The sequence below is a fragment of the Micrasema longulum genome, unplaced genomic scaffold (genome assembly GCF_059751315.1).
Source record: "Micrasema longulum isolate JH-2025_06_02 unplaced genomic scaffold, ASM5975131v1 h1tg000073l, whole genome shotgun sequence".
NCBI classification, from domain to species: Eukaryota; Metazoa; Arthropoda; class Insecta; order Trichoptera; family Brachycentridae; genus Micrasema; species Micrasema longulum.
This window is the reverse complement of record NW_028277280.1, coordinates 1,447,208-1,474,860: the sequence shown is the minus strand read 5'-3', so window position 1 is coordinate 1,474,860 and position 27,653 is coordinate 1,447,208. Positions and strand designations below refer to the sequence as shown.

The 27,653-nt window shown below is 33.9% G+C and overlaps 1 protein-coding gene across 1 annotated transcript in view; it reads left to right on the top strand.

Annotated features, from left to right (window-relative positions):
* Nucleotides 1-378: 378 nt before the first annotated feature.
* The window catches only part of LOC148284965 (uncharacterized), a 130,386-nt gene continuing 103,111 nt past the window's right edge, over nucleotides 379-27,653 (top strand). Inside the window, exons 1-2 of the mRNA XM_088232135.1 lie at nucleotides 379-399; nucleotides 506-565. Coding sequence (XP_088088261.1) covers nucleotides 379-399; nucleotides 506-565 — 81 coding nt within the window. The remainder of the gene's footprint in view (nucleotides 400-505; nucleotides 566-27,653) is intronic.

Sequence of the window (27,653 nt, the reverse complement as noted above, 5' to 3'; positions counted from 1 at the left end):
ACTTCAAGCCGTCGTCGCTTTATTACAGTATTATTTAGTGAATACATATAATTGGATGGCAGGCCCTACTATGTATACATTTTATATAATTTTTTTTAAAAAAATATTCATTTAACCTGTACATCTGTTTGTATTCGAAATAAATAAAATAAATTAAATTAAAATATGTATTGTAAAAAAACACTTAGACGAAGAAAATTTCTGAATGCGCAGAAAAAAAACAGTGTTATTGTATATTTAGTATGTACAGGATTATTGCATGTTTTGATAAATAATAGATTTTTTTTTATATTTCGCATCTGAATTGTTTATATTTTAATCCCTGCATATAAAATATTTTTTTTTATTTTTATTTATCTTATTTTGTACTAGGAGAGCATGCTAGGCGAGGAGGAGCGAGTAATACTGTCCCCGTATGTCGATCCATTATGCAACCATTATAATACTAACCTCGCACTTAAGTGAATGTTTCCCCGTATAAACCTCTGATCTCCTGGTGTTTCAGTTCTCCAACGACGGACCCAGCGGGGAGTCCATGTGCCTGCAGGGGCCTGACTGCTTCATGGTGAGTACATCCGCTTTATGTGATGAGGACCGCTTTCTGAACTATACTTTTGAAACTAGACTGTATTTTCAGTAAGCTTATCTATTTATTCTAAATCCACACCCAAAGTTCGTCTGCTCATAGCCTTAAAACTTTTTACTTAATGTATTTTATTTACAACTTTTTTTACACGATGTATTATTTTCAACGCATCGATCCAGGGCCCCGATTACAATGGGAAGTTAACAGAGCTATCGTAAATTGTCCATAAAGTAAAATCGATATTTCTGTATGAAAATTCGTAATTCGGAAACGTATAAATGAAGAAGTCTGAAAATATATTTTACATAAATATTTTTTATACAGAAAATTCCGTTTTAATTCAAAGACAATTGAAGATTACATTGTTTACTTCCCATTGGAATATGAGCCGTTATGAAAGTTATCGTCAATCGTCTATAAAGTTAAATCGTTATTTTTTTTTAATGTTGAAAATATTTTTCTTTGTATGAAAATTTGAAGTATTTTATTCAGTAATCTGTAATTAAAAATTTAAATTGTTTAAAAACCAGTTATTTTTTATATTACATTTTTCTTTTAGATAAAATGATTTTGTTTTATAGACAATTGAAGGTTATTCTATAAACTTCCTATTGTAATACGGGCCCTGGAGAATTTATTCTTACACAGTTACTAGTTACTTACCTCTAATACCTACCAGTGGCGAGCCGTGATTTATTTTATAAGTAATCTAAAAAAAATGTTTTTCAACTTGTACCTACATATAAGTGCATAATATAAAAGTAATGTAATTATAAATTACTATTTTTTCTGTGGTTCTGTGAAAATCAACTCAAACAACAATTACTCGTATTATTAACCACGCGATTAACGTATCTTTATTCTACACTCTTTTAAGACAATACTTGTACAAAAGTTTATAAACAAAATTCACAATGACTTTCATCAGTAACTGTCAGCACTGAGCACTGGCCGATTCCTTTTAAAATAAATAATGCCAAAAACGGCCACTGCAAACGCCACATGTCGTATATGAGACAGAATATGTCAACGGTATCCTATCAAAGAAAAATAGTCCTTCGGAAATGATGTTCGAAATACTAGTTTCCAAATAAAGAATCTTCAAATAATATTTGTAGTCTGCAAGCTTGTTGTAGTACTAAAAAGGCTGACTTGGGTTTAAGGTGTAAAATACAGTGTACTTTTTTGTATGGAGGAATAAGCTAAGGTAATCGGCTAGTTTCATTGTTCACTGAGATGGGCTGGGCGCTGATTGCACTTCATAGATATCATTTGTAGGAAGATACGAACCGTGGTGGTGATTTATAATAAATACCAATTATTTCATATTTTTGCATAAACATATTTACCATAAAACATTATTATCAAAAGTCATATATAACGGTAAGCTGCGCATAATCGCTTATTTTGACGATTCGCCCTACCTACTTACCTTAATTTTTTTGTAATATTTTTCTATAGGTATCGTAAATGAAAAACCAGCCTCACTTACAAACATTTTATAATATTTATCGCGCCGAGTTTATCGTGCACTATGCGTTATACATTTTATTTTGAAACTCATTTGAATCAGATGTGTAAGTATTAACAAGACGAGATAAAAACTAATCGTTTTCTTTTCAATCGTAAAATATGTTCGAATGCCATGTTATGAATAAAACGAACATAAACGCTTTACAAGCCAAGTTATTAAATATTGTTCCAATATGTTTCTCTAGATAATTTAAGCCCACGTGGTTTTCTTTATACGTTTTTATGCGGCATAGACTTCGGTGCCAGAGGAATAAAAATAATCATTCTCTTCCCATACAACTGGCATAATTTTATGAGAAACGTCGCATTTTGAGCTCGCTTCATTGCAAAAATCAAACATGTTATACCCGTACATATGTGTAGCAGTACATTTATTTTTTGATAGCTCCCCACAGAACAGTTTGTTGCTAGAATATTTTTATTGCATTTACTCCCTTTGAATATAAATGATACGTTATCAGCCCCGGGCCATCTGTTCCGACCTTTTTCCTCCCCATCCCTTAATTTCGTACAGAACGTACAATTGCAAGAAACTCTTCGGCATAATACTTTGCTATTTGGTCTTAAAAAAATTCTTTCTCACATTAAACCGGGCAAAGGGAGATATACTCATAGTTTCTCTTATGTAGTGGTATCAATTTTCCATAAATCCTCCAAAGCCCGAAGCGATACCCGCATATCACAAATAGTATTTCCCTGAAACGATTTCCGTGTTGCATAAATGATTAAGATAAAGCCTTTATCTTTCTTATACTTAAAGTAGCAAACATACAAGAGCGAAACTGGAGACATTAAATAATTGAAACAATTAGATTTTATTACGGAGGCGGTTCTCGGATGTATAATATAATAATTTCCATTATAAAAGAGAGTGCTTTACATGAATAAGATACGCGAATAAATACATTGGAATATCTGATATTATAGAGTGCAACTTCTCTTTGTCTGTGACTTGCAAATCATTCCATATTATTCATAAATGCGTACATCAAAAGTCTTGGGTTGGTGCCATGGATAATACATACTTTGTAATTACAATACTTACGTACCAGTGATCTTACAAAACATATTTTTTGGCAATTAGAAAAACGTTGAAGTATTCCTACATAACTTTATTTCGGGAAATTATAATAACCATTTTAGAAAAAAAAAAATTTTTTTTTTGAAATTGAAAACATATTATACATAATTTTATATAATATTCCTTAGGAGTTTTTGTAAAAAAACTCATTTAGGGACATGCAGATAACAATATTTATTTACAGGCGTTTTTTCATTTTAAACTATAACATTATTTACAAAAGCAGAATAAAAATGAAGAAATACTACAAATTAAAAGGGTATGAAAATTTTTTTTAAATTACAATATAAACATAATACAAGGTATGGAAATAAATTCAAAATGATATATACATTATTCAGTCTAGGAAAGAAAAATTAAAAAATATAAAAAGTTTAAAAATTACATGTATGTATACAAGCTGAACTAGTACGAGAGTGCAAATGTTAAAAAATTACAAGAATGAAATAGTTTTTAAAATTAACAAATATATGTACCAATGCAGGTTTAAAAAATATCAAACGCGTATTAAAATTACATATACATAATACAAGCTAAAAACGTATGAAAAAGTATAAAATTATTTTAATATTATTAAAAATTAAATATATAATCATCATTATCATTTTCCAATTGCAGCGTATCTAGATCATTTTTAATACACCGAAGGTTAGGTAATTAGTCTTTCGCTTAAGGTGCGAGTCCAGAAACAATGAAATAATGCAGTGTAGAATCACCTTTGAAGCCATTATAAACGCGCTAAATACGTGGCGGATTTATCGCCATTCGTTTTATTTTTCAGGATTTTTACCGGAGAGTAGCTACCTAGTCCAAAACACTCGTCCAGGATTCAAGTTCTGTTTCACACACGTAAAACACAGAAACGAAATTATTTAAAATTTGGTTATTAAACTCGACGTGTTGTCGGCATTCGTAGAATTAAAAATGATGAAAGATACTTTTTTCGTAAATTTGTTTCGCAGAGATGACAGCTCCTCACATCGCGTCAGCTGTCAGGGCAAACAATAATACCAGAGAAGTCTTTGTATGTATCCAGGCGGATGAAGAATACAGCTCTGTCTATGAAATAGCGTCAGAACTAGCGTGTTTGTTTTAAAATCGGGTCTTGTGGCTAGTGTCTCGGACTCACGGTCCAAAGATCTGTGGTTCGAATCCCACTCTACCCCAACTTGATTCCATTTTCTAACAGTGAGTTATTTACAACTCGTTGAAAATGGCCCTTAAAATTAAATATTTGGGTAAGTCATAAGAACGCAAATATTTATTTTTATTATTTTTTTTTTAAATAAACCTGCCATGTGTTTTCAATTTGATGGCCCGATGGCTGTTCTCAGGTTAAAATCCTGGATAAGAAAATCGAGTGGAGACAATTCCGCCTCCTTGTAAAGTCGTTAGCGCATTCGCCTACTATTCTCGAGAACCTAGGTTCAATTCCTGGCAGGGTGGACGTGAAATTTCGATTTAAAAGGTTGTAAAGACTGCATAAAATTGATCACCTTGCGTCCATGTAATAGATGATCGAAATACGCTGCATTTGGGCTTAACAATCCAGTGTCCTATGCACGACTGGGTGTAGAAAGAGAAATGACGATGATTAGTCTGAACTAATTCTTTGTGACAACTCTGATTCTGAGAAAATATATCCGGTGTGCCTAGAACCATTTAAGCTCTGTACAAACTATGCTGGAATCTACCCAATTTGTTCATCAAGATATCTTCAATACTGGTGGCTTTGTAGAGACAAAGTCCTGTTTCAAACGTAACTTATCTCTGCCATTGAATTATTTTCTGAACTATTTTAGTAAGCTAAATTCTAGGAACTCTCGCTGAACGCTTTACGCCAGCAGATTTTATCGCGGAGTTTTGTAGTTTGCGATTTTGTTTGCTTTTCCTTTTCGTAGGAAAATAAAATTCGTAAGCAGAATAAATCGATTTGATTCTGTATTTTAAATCATTATTAATTGAGTACCTTAGAGAGATCACGACGAGCGGGAGTATTTATATTTTATGAAATTATTCTTTCTGCGTTTGACGGATTGAGAATACAGTTATGTGTGCTTTCGACCCGACGGCTACTCTTAGGCAAAAATCCTGAATAAAGAAAATCGAGTGGAGATAAGAATAAGAGATAAGAAAGGGTCTCTGAGATGGTTTGGTCACGTAGAACGAATGGACGACGAAATAATGGTAAAACAAGTATATATGGCGAAAATTAACGGCAACGTGAGGCGAGGACGACCAAGGAAGACGTGGCATGATCAGATAAACCAAAATCTTAAGTCTGGTCATGTCAAAAGCAGACAGATTCTAAGGGCATGTATGACAAGATGTGGAAGAAACTAGGAATGTATGCCAGGATAGACGTGTGTGGCGGTCCATTCTCTCTGCCTACTCCTACGGGGAAATGGCGTGATGGTAGTAGTAGTAGTAGTAGTAGAGTGGAGATAAGTCCACCTTGTAGTGCAGTGGTTGGCACTTTCTCCTGCTGCGCTTTAGGTCCCGGCTTCGATTCCTGCAAACGTCGCTATGGAATATTGATTAAAAATGTGGTTCTACACTGCAATTTTTATGTTCTGGCTGATCGCTGAAGGCTGATCAACTTACCTCCATGTTACAGATGATATATATATATATTTGGAAAGTTTATATAGCGCCGTTTTTGTGAAAATCACGTCAAGGGCGCTGTACAATAAATAAATATCCCTCCACGTATTGCAGCTACAGATCGCATATACGGTGTATTTAGTGTTATCAATATACGATGCATTTAGTGTTATAATGCAGTACCTTATGTACCAACGGATAATAAAATATTATATCATATCAAAATATTATTTATCCTAAAAAAAAATATAGCGCCATTTTTGTGAAAATCTCTATAAGGGCGCAGTAAATAACATCCTTACATGTCTTGCAGCAACAGAACTCGTAGGCGGTTAAGATTAAGGGAATATGGAAGACTAGGCATATACAGGGCTTATGAGCACATTTGGATATACTCAAATCATTTTTGAATTAACTAACTAGTAAAAGAAGTATAAAAATTGAAAAGTTGCTTTCGGGCGTTGCCAAGTAGGTGAATTTCTTCAGCCAGATGAATCTCACCCACATGATAAAGGTTTCAGATCTTTTACTTTACAAGTCTCGCAGCTACTGAGCACATGGACTGTTGAAATTATAGACCCCATTTACAAAATTTAAGTGTTTTATGGTTGGTCACATTTCCATATTGAAACAAGATTACCAATTGTCTTGCAGCTACAAAGCGCATAGACGAGTGGAATTCTAGCAACTAATAAATTTTAAAAAAAACATTGAGCGGAGTAGATACTTTGTCAAGTCTTCATACTTAAAAGTAAACATTAAAAAATAAAATAAATAAAGCACTGTTTCAACATTCGTATCGTTATCAACATTATGACACTCATATCGTTTATATACTTAATAAATACCCTCATTTCTCTCGATATATATTTTCTACGAATATTTCTTCAAAGTACACCCATTAATTTATCGTGTTAAACTGTCACATGGTTAGTGACGTACCTTGCCATCTGACCGCTTCAGAACAATCTTAATTCAATATGACAAGACTCGTTCAGTGAAAGTCCAAATGCTATTCTCGGTTTCTCTCGCATTCCTCTGTGAAGGGTGATTTGTTACCTGGGCCCGTCTCTATGAAGCTTTAATCAAAGTATTTATTTTCTTGTTAATTCACTCGTGTATTTTTAACTTGCTCCACGACCGTCATTAAATGACAAAAATTATAGTAAAATATAATAAAATAGTTAAGGTTCATACAGTAGACACTCTTTATAAAATAAATTTTACTATACAAATTTATAAAAAAGAAAAAATAAACGAATTTGAGATGAATAAGTCACTCAGATATCAACAAAATATTAAAATTCCATACAAGTCATGGTCAAAATAGCTTTGTCTTTAAAGGTGTAAAAAAGTATAATAATCTTCCCAATGAACTAAAAATTATTAAAAATAATATGTTAATAAATAAATTTAAAGTTAATCTAAAGAAATTTTTTGAACACGTGTAAAAACAACATTAAATTTTAATTAGTATGAATGTATAATTGTTTTATGTTTTTTCTTTATATGTCCTATGTTTTTATATTTTTTTCTCATGTACTCGTATTTAAAATTATATAAACTCTTATAAATAAACAAGTAAAACAGTGTAAGTCACAAGATTTAGTGTCTTTTTTTGGAGAGTTACAGTGATAACATTTACTAGATGTGTAAAAGTAGACATGTTTAGAATTTTACAAAAACATACTTTTTATGAAATTTATTAATAAATAAATAAATATTTTATTTTTTTTTATTTTGGTGCTAATCATCACCATGATTATATTTTGTAGTCGATTATACTTCGTCGTATCTTGATTGTTTTTGTTACGTAAAATTCTACACTCTAAATTAATATTTTATTTAAACTTTTCGGGGCTAAAACCCGGGACCTCTTGAAAAAGGCAAAGTGGGATAGTAATAATACAAATGTACGAAAATTCAAATTGGCAATCAAATCCAAACCAAACGATTTATGTGCTTATTTTTTATTCTTTAGTGAGTTGGTAAACCCACTTTATTGTATTCCGTTATTTTTTTTAAGTTAAAATTAAATTGGTATTCATACAATCATTTGGTTTTCAAAGCGCCTTTAAGGGAGAAATTACATTACGGAAATGGCGCTTTAAAATTTATCCATATTAATAATGATAATCTAGTTTTAAAAAGTACGCGTATCAAGTATCTTCCTTGATAAATCGGATGATATATAGATTTTTCTTTTCCCATTATTTACTTCATCCCAGTTCTTTATCCCGATAATATTTTCGTCAGACTTCCAAGGAACGTTTCAGCCGTGTTTTCCCTGACAAATCGTCCCAGTGTATGCCCTGCTCTAGAATTCGTGACACGTTCTTCAGACACAATCCTCTTAATCTTGCATCCTTCTTTATCGACGGCCCCCATTTACGAATTCGCTTGATTAATGTACGAAGCGGCTGAGCAGGATACTTTTTCCTACGAAATATGAAAACAAAATGTCTCCGAGGCGGGAAAGGGGAATAAGAATGATGTAAATTGATAAGAATCACGCAGTAAAGAGCTCCGAGATATCGTTCTATGACTTATCGCGGCTCGCGTGAATAACGACGTCGTTACAGAGAGAAAAAGAACTACCGTAGTAACCGGGCGACACCGTTAAGGAAAACTGTCAAAAACACTACGTCTGGAAATTTAACGATCAGATAAAATGATTCGAAGAAATAAAGTGGAAGGTGAAACCAACTTTACCGCCATTTTTTCCACTTCCCGCCATTTCTCTCTTCTCCCCAATTACTGCATTTGTTTTGCGGACAGGTATATTTATTATATTCCGTGGAAAATCTGTCACAACCACGAACCTTTGAACCAGTCGTACATACATGGTCATTTCCGACGCCATTTGTCATACTAGCTGAAATAACTAAATCTACGAACTCTAAACATAATGTTTCCGTTTTCCCAAATCAGATTTTCCTTTAATGCATTCTTTAAAACTTATCAAATTTTTATCCTATGTTGGTTTATTTTTCTTCTACAATTTTATTTTCCAAAAATCAGCTCCCGAATAATCTACCTTCTTCGAGGAATATTGACAGCGACATTGTGGTAACGTGAAAAATGGTTTTAGCAATAGACCTTCGATTATCGTGAAATCACTCAAAAATATTCGCTCTTTATGCAAAATCACGTTTTGGGCTACAACGACATCTTTAACGGGGTCATATTCAATTCTCAACATCCATCGATTCGAGAAGTCGACAAATATTTATCTTTCTAACTCACGGATATTATGTTTTCACATCAAATTTTACTTCTTTCAACCTACCATTTTATTTTATATACTGTATTATAGATACATTTATGTAAGAATGAACGAGTACAATAAAAACTTTAAGTCTGTTGCCCGAAGAATTCTATTTTGTACATATTATGATAAGATAGAACAGTATTGATACAAAAGCCGGCCCTCCAATGTCGGTGCCACGAGAAATCATTACCGAGCGCAACGGAGGTGAAAATTGCCTTTACATTTTAAGAAGGGAGGTACCAGGAGCCCAGGAAGGAATGGGGGTGAGATGGCTCCGAGAATTATTGGCAGGTTATTGAAATAGACGTTTGATCTCGCGCTTTCTGCAAACGAACTTGAAAAGAAACCAGATTTAAATTTCAGTTTATTTTGTCATGAAAATATGTACAAAAACTCAGAATTAATATTCGTGCATAATTCTAAATTTCGCACGTAAATCTGAATTGCTTTTATTTTTTCTCGGTTTTCGTAGAGAGAAATATAAAGATTCACAGTGATTAAAATGATATCTTTTTTTCACAATTTCGATCTTTGAATTCACGTTTATTATTTGTTTCCGCGTCGAAAAATCTTTTATGAATTGACTCTTATTCTCCCTTTCGATTTGCCTAAATAAGCATATTTATCAGAGCGTTTATTCTGTTTTCATTACCTAATTGGCAATTTTCTATTACTTCCCCACCCCCTCCCATTGTCTGACACCACTTTTCAATTACGTGTGTTTCCATTTTATCGGACTTTTCTCATCCCCAGTCAGTTGTGAGCAATGTTGGCGGATTATATCGCGAGTTTCCGTCACCCCCACACCGAATGATTGAGGTTTTCAGCGAAGCAGAATTTCCCAAACAAAAATTTGAGAGATGCTAATATTTACTCTTTATCACAGAGGTTCTCCGTTGCGGTGTTTATTTAATTCCTTTTTTTTGGTCTGTAAATAATAAATTGGTTTCTTTCTCTGTGTAAACGATATAGTCACCGCGACTGTTTCAATATTTGACGAGTGAAATGATTCCCCTTTAATCTCGTCGTAGTAAACATGTTTCTTCAACGCAGCACAATCATTCTTGTTTGTTTGACGTTTATTTATTTGTTAGGTATCCTGATTTGTTGTTTCTTATTTTTACACATTCAGACTGCACATTATTTTAAAATGTTTGATTAACTTTTCCTCGTATAAACAAATGAGGAAATGAAAACTTTATTTTAACTATCATCACTTGAACCACGCTGTGTCTACATGGCAGTGGCGACTGGTAATTTTATTTAGTAAGCCATTAAAAAACATCATATATTTGTACCTACATAGAAGGTCCATAATATAATGTAAGTAATATATACTTGAAATTGATATTTTTCTATGGTTCTGTGTAATACAACAACTCTCATCCATGAAACCAACTCAAACGATGTAACTTCGTGATATATTATATTGTAAGGATATATTATCCAGTAATTTAATACATAACTCATTAAAAAATAAATCAAAAATAGCACTATGAATTCAGTCGATATTAGGTATTCAATTGAAATATCAACTCGCCGAATTGTTCTAGAAATTAATAGTGCTGAAAACGGCCGCGTCAAGCGCCATACGTCCTACAATATGACGCATGAAAGTAATTATGGTCTTATGTCAAAAGTACCATCTCAAAGACAAATAGCTCTTAAGAAATAATGTTTTAAATACTGTTTTCCAAGTCAAGAATCTTCAAATAATGTGTGTAATCTGCAAGTTTAATCTAGGAGAAAAGGGGTTAAGACATTCAAAATATAGTATACTTATTTGGATGACAAAAAAACCTGGAATAATCGGCTAGTAAATATGCTTTATTAATATCAATATTTATATTAGGATAAAAATACAAACGGTGGAAATGATTTTAAATAAATAATAATTATTTTTTTCTTTTCTGTAAACAAAATTACAGTAAAACATTATTATGGTTAGTCAAATATAATGGTAAGCTGCACATGATCGCTTCTATACACGGTTCGCCCCTGCTACATGAACCGTTAACTTTTTTAACAGCTTCGGCTGCTGCGAATTATTTTTATTTAACCGCCTACCTAGGATTTCTTTTACTTTTTTGGCAAAAGGTTGACAAATAACTTCTCCGCGTACCCTTATCGGTGTTGCATTTGTTAAAAGCCAGTATAATAATAGCTGTAAATCCGAGACCATTCGGTACCATGTTCGGTCCGGGTGTTCATTAAAACTAAGCAAGCCAAAAAGCCCAGGAACCGAGGCAGTAATTGCTAAAAAACCAATGGGTTTGTACCAAATGAAAAAAGCGGATTTACAAGCTGACTGCGCACCATACTAGAGTCGCAGTGCTCGAGAAAGAAAATAAAACCAAGTCTTCGGTTAAATGCGCTACGACGATTGCAAAAAACACCTCCTCGCTTATCCTGAGTTCCGTTTCTTCGTGGAATTTTAATAATCTTTGAATACATTTCATAACACTTATTTTCGTGACATATTTTTCTTTTTAACAAAATTTAACGAGCACGTAAAACACAATTTAACTAATAAAATAAATAAAAGAACTTTGTTTTTAACCCCTAATTTTTATTTTCCACCGACCGGTTTCAAAGTAAACAAGCTTCTTCGTCAAGGTTTACGTAACTAATGAATTGATTCCTTTTTTTTATCATGTTCACTAAATACTACACGTGGACTCAATAAATCAAGTCGTTTTTTCCTTACACGGGTGGTAATTTGATATCATTATTTTCGAAGCTAGACAGGAGAGGACTAAAAGAAATATTGTTTATTTGGTGATTAATTATTGTTTTCTTATTATAAATAGCTTTTTTAATTTCTAAGATTTCTAAGTTGTCTAATTTAATTATTTTATTTTCAACATGAAGTACTTTTAATCCAGTGTCTTTATTGAAGTTATGATTATTTTCTATCAGATGATTTGCGAATTCAGAAAAATTATTATTATTTAAGCATCTTAAGTGTTTTTTTACTCTTATATTAAAGTTTCTTTTAGTTTTTTCAATGTAGATTGAATCGCAACCATTACAATTCAATTGGTATATCCCAGATGAATATATTTATGGACTTTGTCTTTGTGATTTTTTAACAATGTTCCTATAATATTAGTTGTTTAGAAAGCCGGTTTAATGTTTGATGGTAGGGAATTGCAAAATTGTTTTGAAAAAATGACATTTATAAAAATATAAACTTTATCCATAATTTTAATGTTTATAAAGTAATAAAAATAAGATATTTTTAACTGTCAAGTCAAAATAATTTTTAGGCAATCATTCGAAATGCATGTCATTTTACTTAGTAAAGTGAAAAAAGTGTTGCAAAATTGCTAACTGTTAAATTGGATATTCCTTTAAACAATTTTACGCCATTCCTGCAATCTCAGACCATATCGCAAACAATACTATAAAACATGAGTTAGTACCTACTGACATTAAGTACGGAAAAATAATACAAACTGTTTTACATCTTTGTCGTTGTGTTTTTATTAAAATATAAAACTTTATTACGAGACTTTATTTTCGGTCCCGGAATAAAATTGTCATTTTATTGATGTTTGAGATTTTGCGATTGAAGCAATTCAATATTATAATTTGTTGACTTAACGGTCTTTGTCGAATTAAAATGCTAATCAAATATTCTAATATAATTGTATTTTATCCTGGTTGAAAGCAGAACCCCGAAATGATAATTACATTCTTATTCAAATTATGGTTTAATCCTTCAAAGAGCATATTAATATTCCCACACAATTCATTAGCTTAAAAGCTTCTTTAGAAAAAGTATACGGTATGGGATTACGTTATTCATTGAAAAAAAAAATCATTTGGATTAATAGCTTTCAACAACGGAGTTTTAAGTATGAGAAAACAGTTTATTTGATTTAAAAAAAAACGTTTTAACATATTCAGTAATATAATGACTTATTTATTGAGTTGGCGTTTATTTTGTAGAAATCCATTTTATAAATTTAATATTAAAATCAAACGCTGAATGAAGTCTTCTGATTTTAATTTTTTCTAGTCGGACAATAAATTGTTTCGCCCTATTTTGGCGTCCTTTTTTTTATGTACATATACATCGATAACTGTATGAAAGAACTGAAAGATTTAAGAATGGGAGCAAAAATGAGTGGTATAACTGTTAACTGTCTTCTGTATGCGGATGATGCCGTGCTTCTTGCTAGCAGCAAAGAAGACCTTCAATTCTTGGTTACAAAAGTCTACGATGTATGCAAGAAAAGCGATTTGCTTATGAATGTTGAAAAGTAGAAAGTGATGATTTTTGAAATGGATGAAAATATAACTAAATGTGAGATCAGCGTGAACGGAGATATTCTGAATCAGGTAGAAGAATTTGTGTACCTGGGAAGTATGTTTACTAGGGACGGAAAGGCCGAGAAAGATATTGAAAGGAGGGCGAGTGCCGGGAACAGGGTGAACGGTGCACTAAAATCTACTTTGGCAAACAAATGTTTATCGCAGGACGCTAAACTAGCAGTTCACGACGGAGTTCTAGTGCCAACTCTAATGTATGGGAGCGAAGTATGGAATTGGAAAAATGATGATGAAAGTAGGTTAAATGCTGTTGAAATACGATCCCTCAGTCGAATGTGTGGTAAAACGATGTATGATAGGTGCACAAATGTCGAGATCCGTGAAGTGTGTAAGGCTGAGACCTGCATTATTGACAGAATCAAGAAAAGGGTGCTGCGTTAGTTTGGACATGTAGAGCGAATGAACAGCGAAAGATCGGCTAAAAGGATCTACGATGCAAATGTTGATTAATGCAGAAAACGAGGAAGACCGAGAAAGACATGGCACGATCAAGTCTATCAAATACTTGAAGATGGACATGTCAAAAGTAGGAATAATCGGCGTGCGTGCATGAGAAGATGTATGAATGTAGAGGAAGCGAAGTATGTATGCCAAGATAGAGTGTTATGGCGTTCCATCCTCTCTGCCTTTTTGTTTGTTTTTTTATATAAAATAAACGAAGTTAGCATACTCAAATCGGTGTTTGGTTTTAATATTAAAATAATCATAATTTTATCCGTTTCCTGTAGTGAAGATAAAAATTTGTGATCCTTTTTTGGGTTGTTTGATTTTTGCCGAAATATTTTTTGACAGAATACTAAATTTATGTAAAAATAATAAAAGACAAACTTCGGTTAAGTTGGTAATTAAATGTCATTTTTCCCAACACCTAAGAGCGTTAATCTCTGAAGAAGAAAATTGGCTAAACAGGCCCCGGACGAAAGGACCGAAGCTCCCTCTGACGTTCTCGGTTGTGAAGCGTTAATTTATATTTCCCCTCGCCCTTCCTTATAACGGGGGAGTTGCCACCGCCGAAATAACAAAATAACCTTTGGAGCGCCGCTGCGGAGTATTAGCCCTAGGAATGCAAAATTCATAATAAATATCCCGAATTAAACCGCCGCGGAATGCGGGAAGTAATAGAATGGCAGAAAGATAAAAAGAAAACGCCAGAGATAAAAATACGGCCTTTGCGTGAAATGGGTGTAAAAAGTGTGGAGTGGAAAGAGGAATGAAATTCGCAAACGTGTTTATATTCCAAATTCTTGTGTATCAAATCGCTTGATGTTTTCATGATTATACCTAGTGCCATTTCAAGCCATCCACTTGAGGCTAATGATACTGCGAGCTAATAACACTATATTTAACTTTTTTACCGAAGAAAAGAATTACTGTTATATGTTCGCTTCACTTTTTTGATAAATAGTTGACTATTATTCTGATTTATAATAATTTTAAGCATCTAGAATCAAAAGTATGTAGTTAAGAAATGTATTTTTTGTTTCAAGCGGTAAATTTTTACAGTGTTATAAAGAAAATGAATACGTACGTATGCTTGTGTCTGTTGTACAAGGTTCTTATTCACCGCTGTCGCGGAAACATTTCGAATTTTTTACAGAAAATAAAGCCCTTTAAAATTTGTCTCCGGTGCTGTAAAATTTATATTCATGTCAACGGAATATTTCTTGAAAAATATTTCGTTTACGCGAAGGGTGGTTCTGCTCATCATATCTTATATTTTCCCACTCTGTACCTACCGTAATCTAGCAGGCAGTAAATCTGGAAAAATGCCACTTATAGGGTTTACACATTCAGGGTAGTTGCACGGAAAATCCCCTTAAATTTATCTCATTCCAAAACAAATTATTATTTAATTTACCGTTTCTTTTTATCGTCGAAATTAAATTTACCAAACCGGTTGATTTGCATTTGAAGCTGTCCTTATAATTGTTTTATTTTTTTAGGTAAGATAGTAAGTTATTTCATTGCATCGGCGATTGTGAACAGTTAGTCTTTATTTAGAAGAGTGTTATCTCACTGCAAGGAGTCACATTATCCATCTGTCAGTTAATACCCAAGAATATATCTGAGAAATATAACTGTCAATGCATGATAATCCACATCACGACAGCAGAACTAGGAAGTTGTATTCTCTTAACTATGATCTCTTATCAGAACTAGAAATCAACTACTAGTTTTATATTTACCACGATTCCTCTCTGATTTTGAGATCGTAAATATTTGTAGGATGCTAAACGTTATCAGGAACGGGTCAAGAGTGGCTTCCTCGTTATATTTTGGTTTTTTTGGTCGTGTTCATTCATATCTCCGCATCCGCTGCTTCAGCATGCGACGAGTTAACATTCGGAAAGAAAATGTATTCTTATTGCCCTTATCGGTGTCCAGCATTACTTAGTTGCCATGCAGAGGCTCTCCCTTGACTCTGCGAGACACTCGACATACACGGGGTTATCAGTGATTCCACGACCGCTCGTGTTTTCAATAACACTCCAATAAGAAGGTGCTTCGCGGACGGTCATGGTGATACACAATCTCCCATTTTTATTTTCGATATCAAAATCGTGTGCGGACTCGCTGCAGCTTCGTGGTCTGTAATTTTAAATTACGAGATCTGGATTGCGAAGTTCTTCAGAACTGTGGAATAGTTGTGAGTTGAAACGCGGATTCATTCTAAGTAAATCGTGATGTACCAGATATCGCGGGGAAGCTTGCTTGCGTAATATATTTTTACGCAATCTGGCTACTGTTGTTCCTCATGCTGTACTACCGGCTCTCGTCCGCTCGCTTTATTTAATTGAACAGAAATTATGCGCTCCTGATCATATGCTCTCCGATTGTAAATACTGCCAGTAGATTCGTGTTTTATGGCTATTAATGAGGTCACGATAAGCATATTTGCTTGTGCAAAAAAATATATTATAATTTTTGCAATGAGCACACTGAAGCCCGCCTCTTCGATGCTACGATAAATATGCAATCATTGATTCCTAATGCATTCTTGAGAAATGCTACTTTATATAAAACATTTGTCAAAAAGGTACATTTTGGTCTTGATAATTCATTCTGGTAAACTTTCGGTATAAATTATTGAACTTTTTAACTCTTTTTTTTCATATGTACAGCGAACATCTTTTAGAATATATATTAAGTACCTTCACCTACCTACCCCGATGACAAAGTAATTCTGTGATCTTGAGTTGAAATATTCACGGTATCAATATCTATTTATCAGCTACTCGTGGTTTACTTGTTGCATTCTATTCTCGTGTGGCACAGGATAGCAGAGATTCCAAGAGAAAGATTGATCTCTAATGCAGCTTCTGCCGACTAACGCGATGCTCCATGATATGCGACCGACTCGGCCTGCGCGCGGCGCGCCTCCCACGGCGCATCAGATACTCGCGTACCTCCTCTCATCGTCTTATCTCCCGGAAGGATCCGCATTACCTTAGCCGTACAAAGATAGCTTTTTACTCGCATTTCACCCCGAAGCCCTTTTGAACTCTTTTTTATTATATGTTCTACCTTATACGAACGCTGCGATCGAATCGACATTAGAGATACTAAGAACATAAAAACTAAAAACTATCATATATGTAAATGAGTTATCTCATTGATAAGCACCTTCTACAAATGACGTAGTAAATAGATTAATTTTGTAGTTAGTAACTTTAATACTTTACAAAGTTTTACTTTCAAGTGTTTTGGTCTTTTAAGTCTCGTGTTGCTCGCGGAAAATTTAGTAAGACCGTTTTCCGATGCACTTTAAGCCGTTAACTGCAACTTAGCTCCTTAAGAAAATGCAGTGTGTAGAGTGTAGAGTGTGCGGTAATTTCTCTAGAGTGCATTTTCTCAAAGCACACATCAAGTGTATTTTATGTTAACGTCTTGTCTACCGACAAAGTGCGGGTGCATTTCGGTTGTCTGCAATGTACACGAGACCACGCTCGCTACCGCTGTCAGTATACCGGAATATTTATGTTCGGCAAATTATCTTCTGAGAATATTCTCAGGTAGGTCCACTCCTTGGCATTCAAACATCAGTTTTATTGATTGGAAGAAACTTATTATTGACAAAAAAGTATATCTACTCGCTTTATTCCTTTAAAAAACCCCTAATGTATTTTTAAAATTGTGTTTCAACTTACTATGTGTGCATTCGAACTGAATAAAAAGCTTTAAATTTCATTTCAAGTAATTCCGAAACTTTGGACATGTTTAGTAGAATCGTTATTTTGTATCGCTTCGAATTGCTACCCATACACTTGCAACTTATAAGATTTGTTCTTTGGCAGTGTAAGCTATATATGAAGTCGTGTGTATTTAAAGATTTGTTCAATGAACATTACAGTCTAAATTATTTGTTTCAATTTATGGCTAAGACATTCCGTCATATGACATTTACTCGCGTGATTATATTGTTTAATATTTTTAAATTATTAGTTTTATTCCGGTAATGAAAACGATTCAAATTTCACGCCAACGTTGATTGAAACAACTTTGGACCCATAATGTGATCTCGGGGTCTTTTTTTCATTCCCACCCAGGAGATTTACGCCTCGACTCGCTATGATTTATTTTTATGATGCCAAAAACAAATTGGCCAGTTCCGTTCGCTGTGTCGTTCCCTCATCTTATTCCCACTCGACTTTGCGTTATTTTTTGTTTCCCCGCTTAAATTGCCTTCAAGCCGCTGAATTAATCAGTCATTCTTATTCGGCGCCCGTTGTCCCGGATTTGCGGCCTCACACTGGATCTTTTGTTTCGCCTTTAGGTGCTTCTTTACTCCTGGGATCCGCTTATTGATATGCTCTCCCGGTCAGCACTTTGCCGATTGGAAGTTTGACCCAATTTTTATCATGCAAACATAAATGAATGCCTCTTAGGTTGCCAAATCTGATTCAGAAGACGCAATGATTCTAACAAAAAAAAAGTGTACGATCCAGTAATTTAATTTGGCAGAGATGCATGACCGGCTTGAATTATTTTTGAGTAGCCATGCGCGATTTCTCATTCATCATGGTCATATATTTAAGGAAATAAATATGTCATCTTCTCGTGAATGGATTATAGTGTGTTAACTAGTCTGTCATCTTGAATGTTGCAGAGACAATTATGCAGCGTCATTATAACGCGGTATTTTATTTGTCTTAGCTGTCGAGATGTCTGAAAGATAACCATGAAAACACCCCTTTTCTGTCAGGCGAAATATTTGTTTCTTCTCCGATTTTTATTATATTGTGGGTGGTATTTTGCCTGTAAAAAAAACTTCGCTAAGTTTTATTATTAAATTCGTGGTAACTTAATATTAAATGCACGTGTGGGTAGGCGCCAGCGCCATATAAATATAGATATTGTAAACAATTATGTGTGATATTATTTTTTAAATATAACGCCTAAACCAGTAACAACAGTTATATGAATAAACATATCTACAAGAAACTTAACAAAAATAACAGCGAATACAAACAAGGGCAACAAAATAATTAATAAATACGACAAACATAAAACTTCGAACTAAACCATGCCAATCCATCTTCATCCCACACTGTTTTAATGGCGAAGAGATCTACGAAAAGCTGGAAGATCTATCCCAAAGAATTCCAAGTTGTGTGACGAATTGACTAATCTATACATTATGGACATTGGGGCATAAAAACAAACGTTGCTCTTAGAAGATGCGATATATAACAGATTTTCACTTCTGGCGACATTTTTATTTATTGGGGATATCAATAGTAATACATGTAGCAAAAATATAACAAATAAAATATACAGAGAATAAAACCAATGACAGATATCCACAGAAATACATTTAATACACGTACAATACATACTAGTGCGTTTGTGTGTTTGTGTGTTTATGTGAGAGTAAGTGAGTGAGAGGGTGGGTGAGTGTAAAAATATGTAATTAAGTTTTTAACACGGAGAAGACACATCTCCATTTTTTGTGTAGGTAAATATTTTTATTTTTTTGTATCTCGCCTTAAGATGCTGAAGATTATTTGTACGGATACGAAAGCCTCAACTTACTTCGCTTCCAGCTTTCGTCATATGTTTCCTACGCTCGCGCTCGCTGGATTCCACATTGTCTCAAATTAAAGTTGGAGCACCATTCACTTGGGTGCTTCAAATCTTTCGTATTTCTGACAGAAACATGTAGGTGTACAAATTTTCTCAGAGGCAAGAAGAGCTTACAATACAAAATACCTGTTAAATAATTTACACATGCTCTACTTCCAAAAATTTAGTGTGAGCTTATTCTAAGCTGAATTATTGCGTATAAAAAACCCGAATGTTTGAATTAAGTTATTTAAAAAATAAATTTGTAGACCTTTGTGTATCTGTCTTAAAATACCTATTTTTTTCCGTTTTGTCAATTCATATCAGTAAACTTCCTCAGCCACTTTGGGGTTGCCGGAATTACATTGGTAAAGACCAAAACTAGGGTTTTTAAAAGACCAATTGTTAAATCGTGTCCTCTTCCATCAAAATAATATTATTGACCTACTATGAGTTTACATTAATTTAGTTAAGATTATTAATAGTATATTTGTTTTTTTTTCTTGCGCAATAAGGTTGTTTGCTTAAGATAACCCTTTTCCTTTTAATTTGAAAGGTGTTCAGTTGTTATTAGAGCCGGAGAGAAAAATATTGTACCCACAGTTGTATGATTGCAACATCTAAACTAGGACCCAGCAGGTAGCAAATAAATTCAACGCCGCAACCTAGTAAATGTGCTATACACAAACACATATAGTAAATGTGGCGTAACTACACTTGGTAATTGAATGTCATTCATTCCAAGTTTTCCACTCGATTACTTGAATTATTAGGTATTATTTACTAACTTGATTTATTAATAATTATTACTTTATCATTATAAGAGCATATTTTCTTTTCATGGGCTATGGAATCTAATTATTTTACGCTCCTTCAAATAAGAGTGTTACCATTTCGTTCTGCTAATATGATTATTTAATATTGCGTTTTTTTTATGCTGTTTATTAGAGATTTAACCTGTGATCGCATATTTTGATTCCCCAACTCGACGTTTCAATATTACATAATACGCGGTGTCGATTACAGCTAGTTTGATTAAATTGCCGGAGGACCATTTTGTATAAACGTTTTGAGGAAATTCCACATTCGCATGTACATAATATCTATCTGCCACCCGCCCTTACTATACTGGGTACATTTCTGCAAAACTTGAACTGAATTCAGCGGTGTTTTTATCATGTTGGTATTACATCTACATAAAGGTGGTCTCTTTATTATCAGTGGTACGTGAGATGGCCACTCGTTCTTCCCACCCCATTCCGAAGGAGGGGGTAGAAGGGCAGAAAGTACATATACAGAATCAACATTATTTACCCCCCTTTGTTGAATAAAACAGCAGCCCGCCCTTGCGTGAAATTAGCGAGAGCCCAGGGCGTACATTGGAATTATTTTCACAACATTAGCATAAATAAATCCACTATCCTAATAAAAATAATGAAAGCGTACAGTTTACGCATAGGCCCTTCGGATAACTAAGACCCTTTCTAAAGAGATTTCGTGCAGGATTAAATGGTCTTGATAATTCCTTGCATTTAACGTATTCTTTTAATTTAGTAAATTAACTCTTCTTCTAATGCTAACAGTGAAGTACCTATGAACTTTGAATTTAAAACATTTTCTACCTCTTATGACGTCATTTTAATGGTGATAAAACAGAGCATACCGACATTTTTTAGTCAAATCACAAACTCATTAGTCGAAAGGGCCAAACATTAGCAGTACAACTGTTTTAACATCTGTCAAAACTAATTATACTGTATAAAAATATACATATATCATACTTCATCTTATTTATTTATCATAATAACTTTTTTGTCATTAAAATGAGCATTGTCTTGTTTCATATTAACAATAGCCAATAAATAAAAAAAATACAAGTTCGCAAAACGTGCGGCCTCCGTGGTGTAGTGATCAAGACGGAAGGTTCCGGGTTCGATTCCCGGTGAGAACACAAAAATATAATTGTGAGTTTTCTCAAGCCTGGGTATTCCGTGTTGTAATCTACCACTGTGATTGGGCCTCCTGGCCTGTTGTGGTGCTAAAAAAAAAAAAACAGTTTATTGTTGTGCTAGGAATGTATGTTATTCGAGTAAAATTGACTATATTTTAACTGACAAATAAACAATGTTCCAGTAAGCGTAGGGCTAATCACCTTACCTTTCTAAAATCAATTGATTACTAAGCCCTCACAAAAAGTACCTCGGACAACCACGCTTACCCTGGAGAAACTCATTGGGATAAAGCCATGGATAATATCTGCACTCCCTCATGTAGAGAAACCGAAGAAATTTCTTCTGAACCCTCTCCACCATAAAAGAGTACTTCAACTCACACAGTCCCCAAATCATCGAGCCACTCTAAAGTCTTTATCGCACGAACGAGTTGTAAAGAATTCTCAATACTTACATGATATTTTTATCTCTTATAAACAAGTAAAAAAAATGTACAAGTTTGAAATGCTGCGAACGAATTACTAGTTCTGAAGATGCATACTTGGACAAAAGTGTTCGCTCGTCAAATAAAATGAAAGAATATAAGTTAACCAAGGAAATTACTGATATTTATGTCAAAATATTTTTTCTACATAAAAAAAACGCTGCGCAAATGACATAAATTTTGTGATTAAATAAAATTTAGTCAATGAAAAATCTAATATGCCTATTAACATAATCACAATCTTAAGGATAAATTATTGTGAAGTACTTAACACTTTGTATCCCGGAGCCGTGTAAACACGTGATTATATAACCATGCGTTGTGTCCCGGTCCCGTGTTTTCACGTGGTTTACCAGCTGTCTAAAAAAGTGCATTTTATTGACATCTAGTGACTTTTATTTGTTCTTTTTCGCTGCTGGTAAACCACGTGAAAATACGGGACCGGGACACAACGCGTGGTCATTATAATCACGTGTTTACACGGATCCGGGATACAAAGCACAAAAAAAGGAGTGAGGCCCTGTATATGTGCGAACATTGCAATGAGCAATGTGGCTCTCCATAAAGGCCAATGTTGGCAAAACTATCATACAAAAATGACTTATTTAATTTTTTCAAATAAATCTTAGAAGTTTCAATTGATTTAACAAAGTATTTTCATAATTATGACACTTTTAAGAAACCCTTCACAAAGCAAGAAATTTCACAAAAATGGGCCGGGCACAGGGTAAATTCTATTTGTATTCGGCCGGTGCTCAAAGTGTTAATACACATTTCAATTTTTGTATTTCTAACTAACTCGTTATGTTTTATATTGTAAAAGGCACTTGTGCCGTGTAATAAATAAAACAAAGAAATAAATAATGCCAAAATGTTATCCTTATTTTTATCAATCCCTGTATTATTATTATGGATAACTTATAAAGCGCCACTTTCGTAATAAAATACCTCAAGGGCGCTTTACATAGTGATTCTATTGTTAAATTAATTTAATTAAAGCTTTAAAATTTGTAATTTAATTAAAACAATTTATTTTGCTGTCACATGCTACGGATTTTTTAAAATAATTTTTGAGAACAAGTGGGTTTTAAGTTTTTTTCGAAACATCACTTCACTTTCACAGCCTCGCACCTCTGCTGGGAGAGCATTCCATGCCATAGGGCCTGCGACCGCAAATGCGCGTTCACTAAATTTAGTGCGCTGTTTGCGTAGAGGTGTAATAACTTTTCCTCTCGCCGTAGACGTAGCTGATCTAAGCGTGAGACGTCTGTCAGCTAGTTCATCTGGAATGCATAGTTCCCTAAGATATTTCGGAGCAGAGTTGTGCAGTGACTTAAACAATATACATAAGCCAACAGAGTTTGTATTCGACCCTCTGTGGAAAACGTAGCCAGTGTAGTTCCCGAAGTAGTGGAGTGATATGACTGAACTTAATGATTCCAAAAATTAGTAGGCGAGTCATTTTATTTATTGGTAGACCTGCGTAGATACCATTACAATAATCGACTCTAGACACTACAATCGCATTTATTAATCTGTGACAGCTGTTAAAAGGATGAACTTATCGCTGAGTTTATACAATATATCTGTTTGTTTACTATAAATATTGATACATAACTGTTGGTTTCCCAAATAAAATAAAATATTTTTAAAATGTGTAGGTAAACTAAGAGCAAAAAGCAAAATTTGACAAAAACAAACCATGATTTCTATATATTTTATATTATACGTTAACACAGATAATCATGTCTAAATATGGGCAACAATGCTAAAAAATGCCTTTAAGCCCAAAAAATGCTTTAGACACAATTAGGTAAAAGTTTCACAAGCATGTTTTATTCAAGACTATTCCTTAATACTGAATATAATGATATGAGATAATTGTTTGTTTGTCTCCATTGTTAAGGTGGGTTTGATTTATTTACTGATAACATAATCATTTCAAATTACCACCCCTTTAGGAAAAAAAAATACTTGATTTATTGGCTCCGCGTGTAATATTTAGTAAACATGATAAAAATAGAATAGGAAAGAATTCATAAGTTACATAAACCTTGACGAAGAAATTCCGAAAATAAGTCTCGCTGCGGCATTCAATACAGATTGTAAGCGAGTCATAGCATAAGGTACACGTTGCATTTGTGAAGTAAATTTAACCATACACAACAATTTAAATATGCGCACATGAAACCCGTGGGTCATCTACAGTCTACATGAATGTATTAATGTATAAATTACCCAAATCTAAAACTTACTGGCCATTCCCATTACAATGTTTACTAACAGTTTCACAATATTCATTACGATAATGTGTTTTAATGGCTAAGCAGAGCACTCAACGAACCCCAATTAAATTTATTTCAATGAGCACCATTAGAAGCGTTTATTTAAACTTTATAATGACTGTTTTCGTTTTAATTGTCTTTGTTTTACTTCCATTTATGTGTTAACACGTGAATTACTTATGCGGACAATGTGACGAGGATTAACTTAGTTGGGGTCAAAGCATTAGTAAAAGAAAATTCCCAGTAGACATGTTGTAAAAGAAAACTACCATTTGCATAAAATGAATATAAAACACTTTTCGAAATTATCAACAGATGTCAGCTGTGAGAAATGTGATCATATAATTTCATTTGCATATCCGCACCAAGTGTTGCATAGGGCACTGCTCTCCAACTGCAGCGTATTTAGATAATTGTTGTTACATGCGAAATAAGGTGATCAGTCTTACGCTTCAGGTGCCAGTCCTGGAGGGCAATTGCAAACGCTGTCTTCATCGGTGTCGGTATCTCAATAGGTCTCGGGTTCGATTCCCGACATGGTTAACATGAAATATTTATTTAAAAAGGTGTTTTTACACTAGAATATTTCATAGTCCCTGAACTGGTATTTGAAGCGTAAGACTGATCATCTCACCTTGTAACAAAAATGATCAAGATCCACTGCGGGTGGTGCACCAACGCAGTGCACCTTTGGGGGTGGAAAGGGAATGATAATGATGATCTTCATCGGTACATGTCGAGACGATATTAAGTAAAATCGGTATTTATGTATAAAAAAGTATTTTCGTCGGTAACCTGTAATTCAACATTTTAGGGGAAAAATGTCTACATAATATGAAATATTATGTACGAAAATTACTATATTTTTCATATGGATAACTTAATTTTGCTTTGTAGATAAAATTTAACATAAAAGTTAACTTCACATTGTTATACGGGCCCAAGAATATTGAAATATTTCAGTGAACCTTTGGAGCCAATATTTTAAGTTGACCCTGCCAGGAAACGAACTTGAAACCTCAAGATTGATAGGCAAACGAGCCAAACTCTACACAGCGAGGTGGACCTATTTCCACTCAATTACTTTTCTAGAATTTGTACCCGAAAACGCTTGTCTAGGGTTCTGGTTATTTTTCACATTGAGAACTGTATTCCTTATCTACCCGGACACAACACAAAGGAAAATATAATGGCAATGTGAAACCAATTAAAAAAGTATTTATACTCGATATATCAATAGCTTGGATCTATAAGGGCCAATGTCGTTAATCGTAATATTACAGGAGAGTAATTATTTAGCCATTTAATGGCGTTAAAATGAACTGTTTGATGTCTTTGATAACAAATATTAATCAAAAACATTACAGCACATGTATGTGCGTTCAAATAGTTAAATATTTAAGCTTTTTAATTTACAACGACCCTCTACAAATTCGTCTTCTTTTCCACATCCGCTCCTAAGTGGAGCATGTGAACATTACCAGTTGCTTCCAGGAGACCCTATCGCCAGGCAGCATTTTCGCCTCTTCCCACGTCAATCCAGCGCCCCTTAATTCTGCCGAATAAAGTCGAAAGATCGTCACTGACGGCCTTCCAGGACGGCGCAGCGTGAGCCTGCAGTTTTAAAAAAAGAGGCAACTTGGGTTTAGGTTCTCCTGAAGCATGCGCAGCACGTGTCCAAGCCGGGCCCATCGCCGCATCCTCAAGACGCTCGTTATAGGAGGCTACTGCGTCCGTTCTTGAACTTCAATGTTAGTTATAAAATCGAACCACCTTATACCTAATATTCTTCTCAGGCACTTACTAGACCCCATTTATAAAATTTAGGTATTTTTAAGTTGGTATATGAAAGCTAGATAACCAATCATCGTGCAGCTACAAAGCGCATGGATGAGTGGAATTCCAGCAAAGTTAGAATGAAATCAATAAATTTACAAAAAAAGCATAATAGTAAGTTTGTCAAGTGTTCATGCCAAGAAGTAAGCAATAAAAAACTAAATAAACAAAGCACTGTATCAACTCCACCGTTAACAAAGGGAGATAGATGTGCGAAGAGAATCTTTTGTAGACAGCAGGTAGATACCGTCACCATGTGGCCCACTGGCTGCTGGAGAATTTCTGGAAACGCACGTGTGTAAACTGGGGGGCTATGCCTATTGTTCCAACGTCCTAGTGTCCATTTTGGTCCGTATTATTTCATTTTATGAGACGTAACATTCCCGTTCAATTCATTTTTTACATGAATATTACACAAACGCGTGTATGAGCGGTTTGATTTGTCATTTTGTATGTTATTAGAAGGCAGATATTTGAAATATTATGTATTTATCAATACATGTCAGTTCGCTTTTAGTAGCACTGTTGTAATTTATTAATTATGGATGTATGGGTGATGCATTCTTAAACGGTTTTAATGATTCACATAAAATTTTATGATTTAAAGATTACAGGCGCACTATTTTTTGAAAGTTTCCATTCCCATCTTATTAGTTGACTATCTCTCTGCCCTACCTGTTCCATATTTACTAACCAACCGACAATTTGGATTGAATTTTACTGTTTTTAAATGACCCTCCATATATTTTGGTGTGTATTGCCTTTAGAGGGTGATTGATTATCAATAAATGCAAAATCACCATCAACTAAATACCAAACATGCTGCGCAACAAAGGGTTCGATGGCGTACGCCATAAACATGTCACTTTGTTTATTTTTTACACACTGTTCTTTTACTGCACGTACTAATGACTCACGTTTAGTCACGTGATATTTGAAATTCGAAACCAATGTCATTCTTAAAACGCGATATTTTGACAGGAAATTTATTTTTTATTTATTTAGCATCAGTTTATAAACGCGTTTTCTTGTAGGAGTATCAATTGTTACTTTGAATATCTAGCTACTGCTGAATGTTATTATTATTTTATTTTTTTTGTGTAGTGGTAAAAGCGTTTTTCTACCATGCAAGAGGTCTGGATATTGATTTCTGACCTGGTTGACTTGAAAAACTGTTTTAGCATTGCAATAATATTTCACTGGCACTTGAAGCTTAAGCATGATTATCTTGCCTGCATGTAACAACTGATCGACATACGCTATGATAAAAGAAAGTAATGATTATAATTCTGTTGTGTCTAGTACGTTTACTTTTAGGTTAAATTCCCTATAAGGTTGTTTGTACACTACTGAATTTTATAGTTAGATTATAGGCATACATGCATGAAATATTTAAGACTCGCTGCAATTGGCGTACCTATGCAGTGCTCTATACACCATGAGCGTGTATAAAAGGCGTCGGATTATTAATATACGTTGTTTCAAATACGAGTACAAACAAATGTATTTTTATAGTTTGCGTTTCGATTGATACAGTAAATAATTTACCATCAAACTTTTATCTTAAAACGATTACGGTAACACCGCACCTGGCTGTCTTGTACAACTGCCTTATGCACC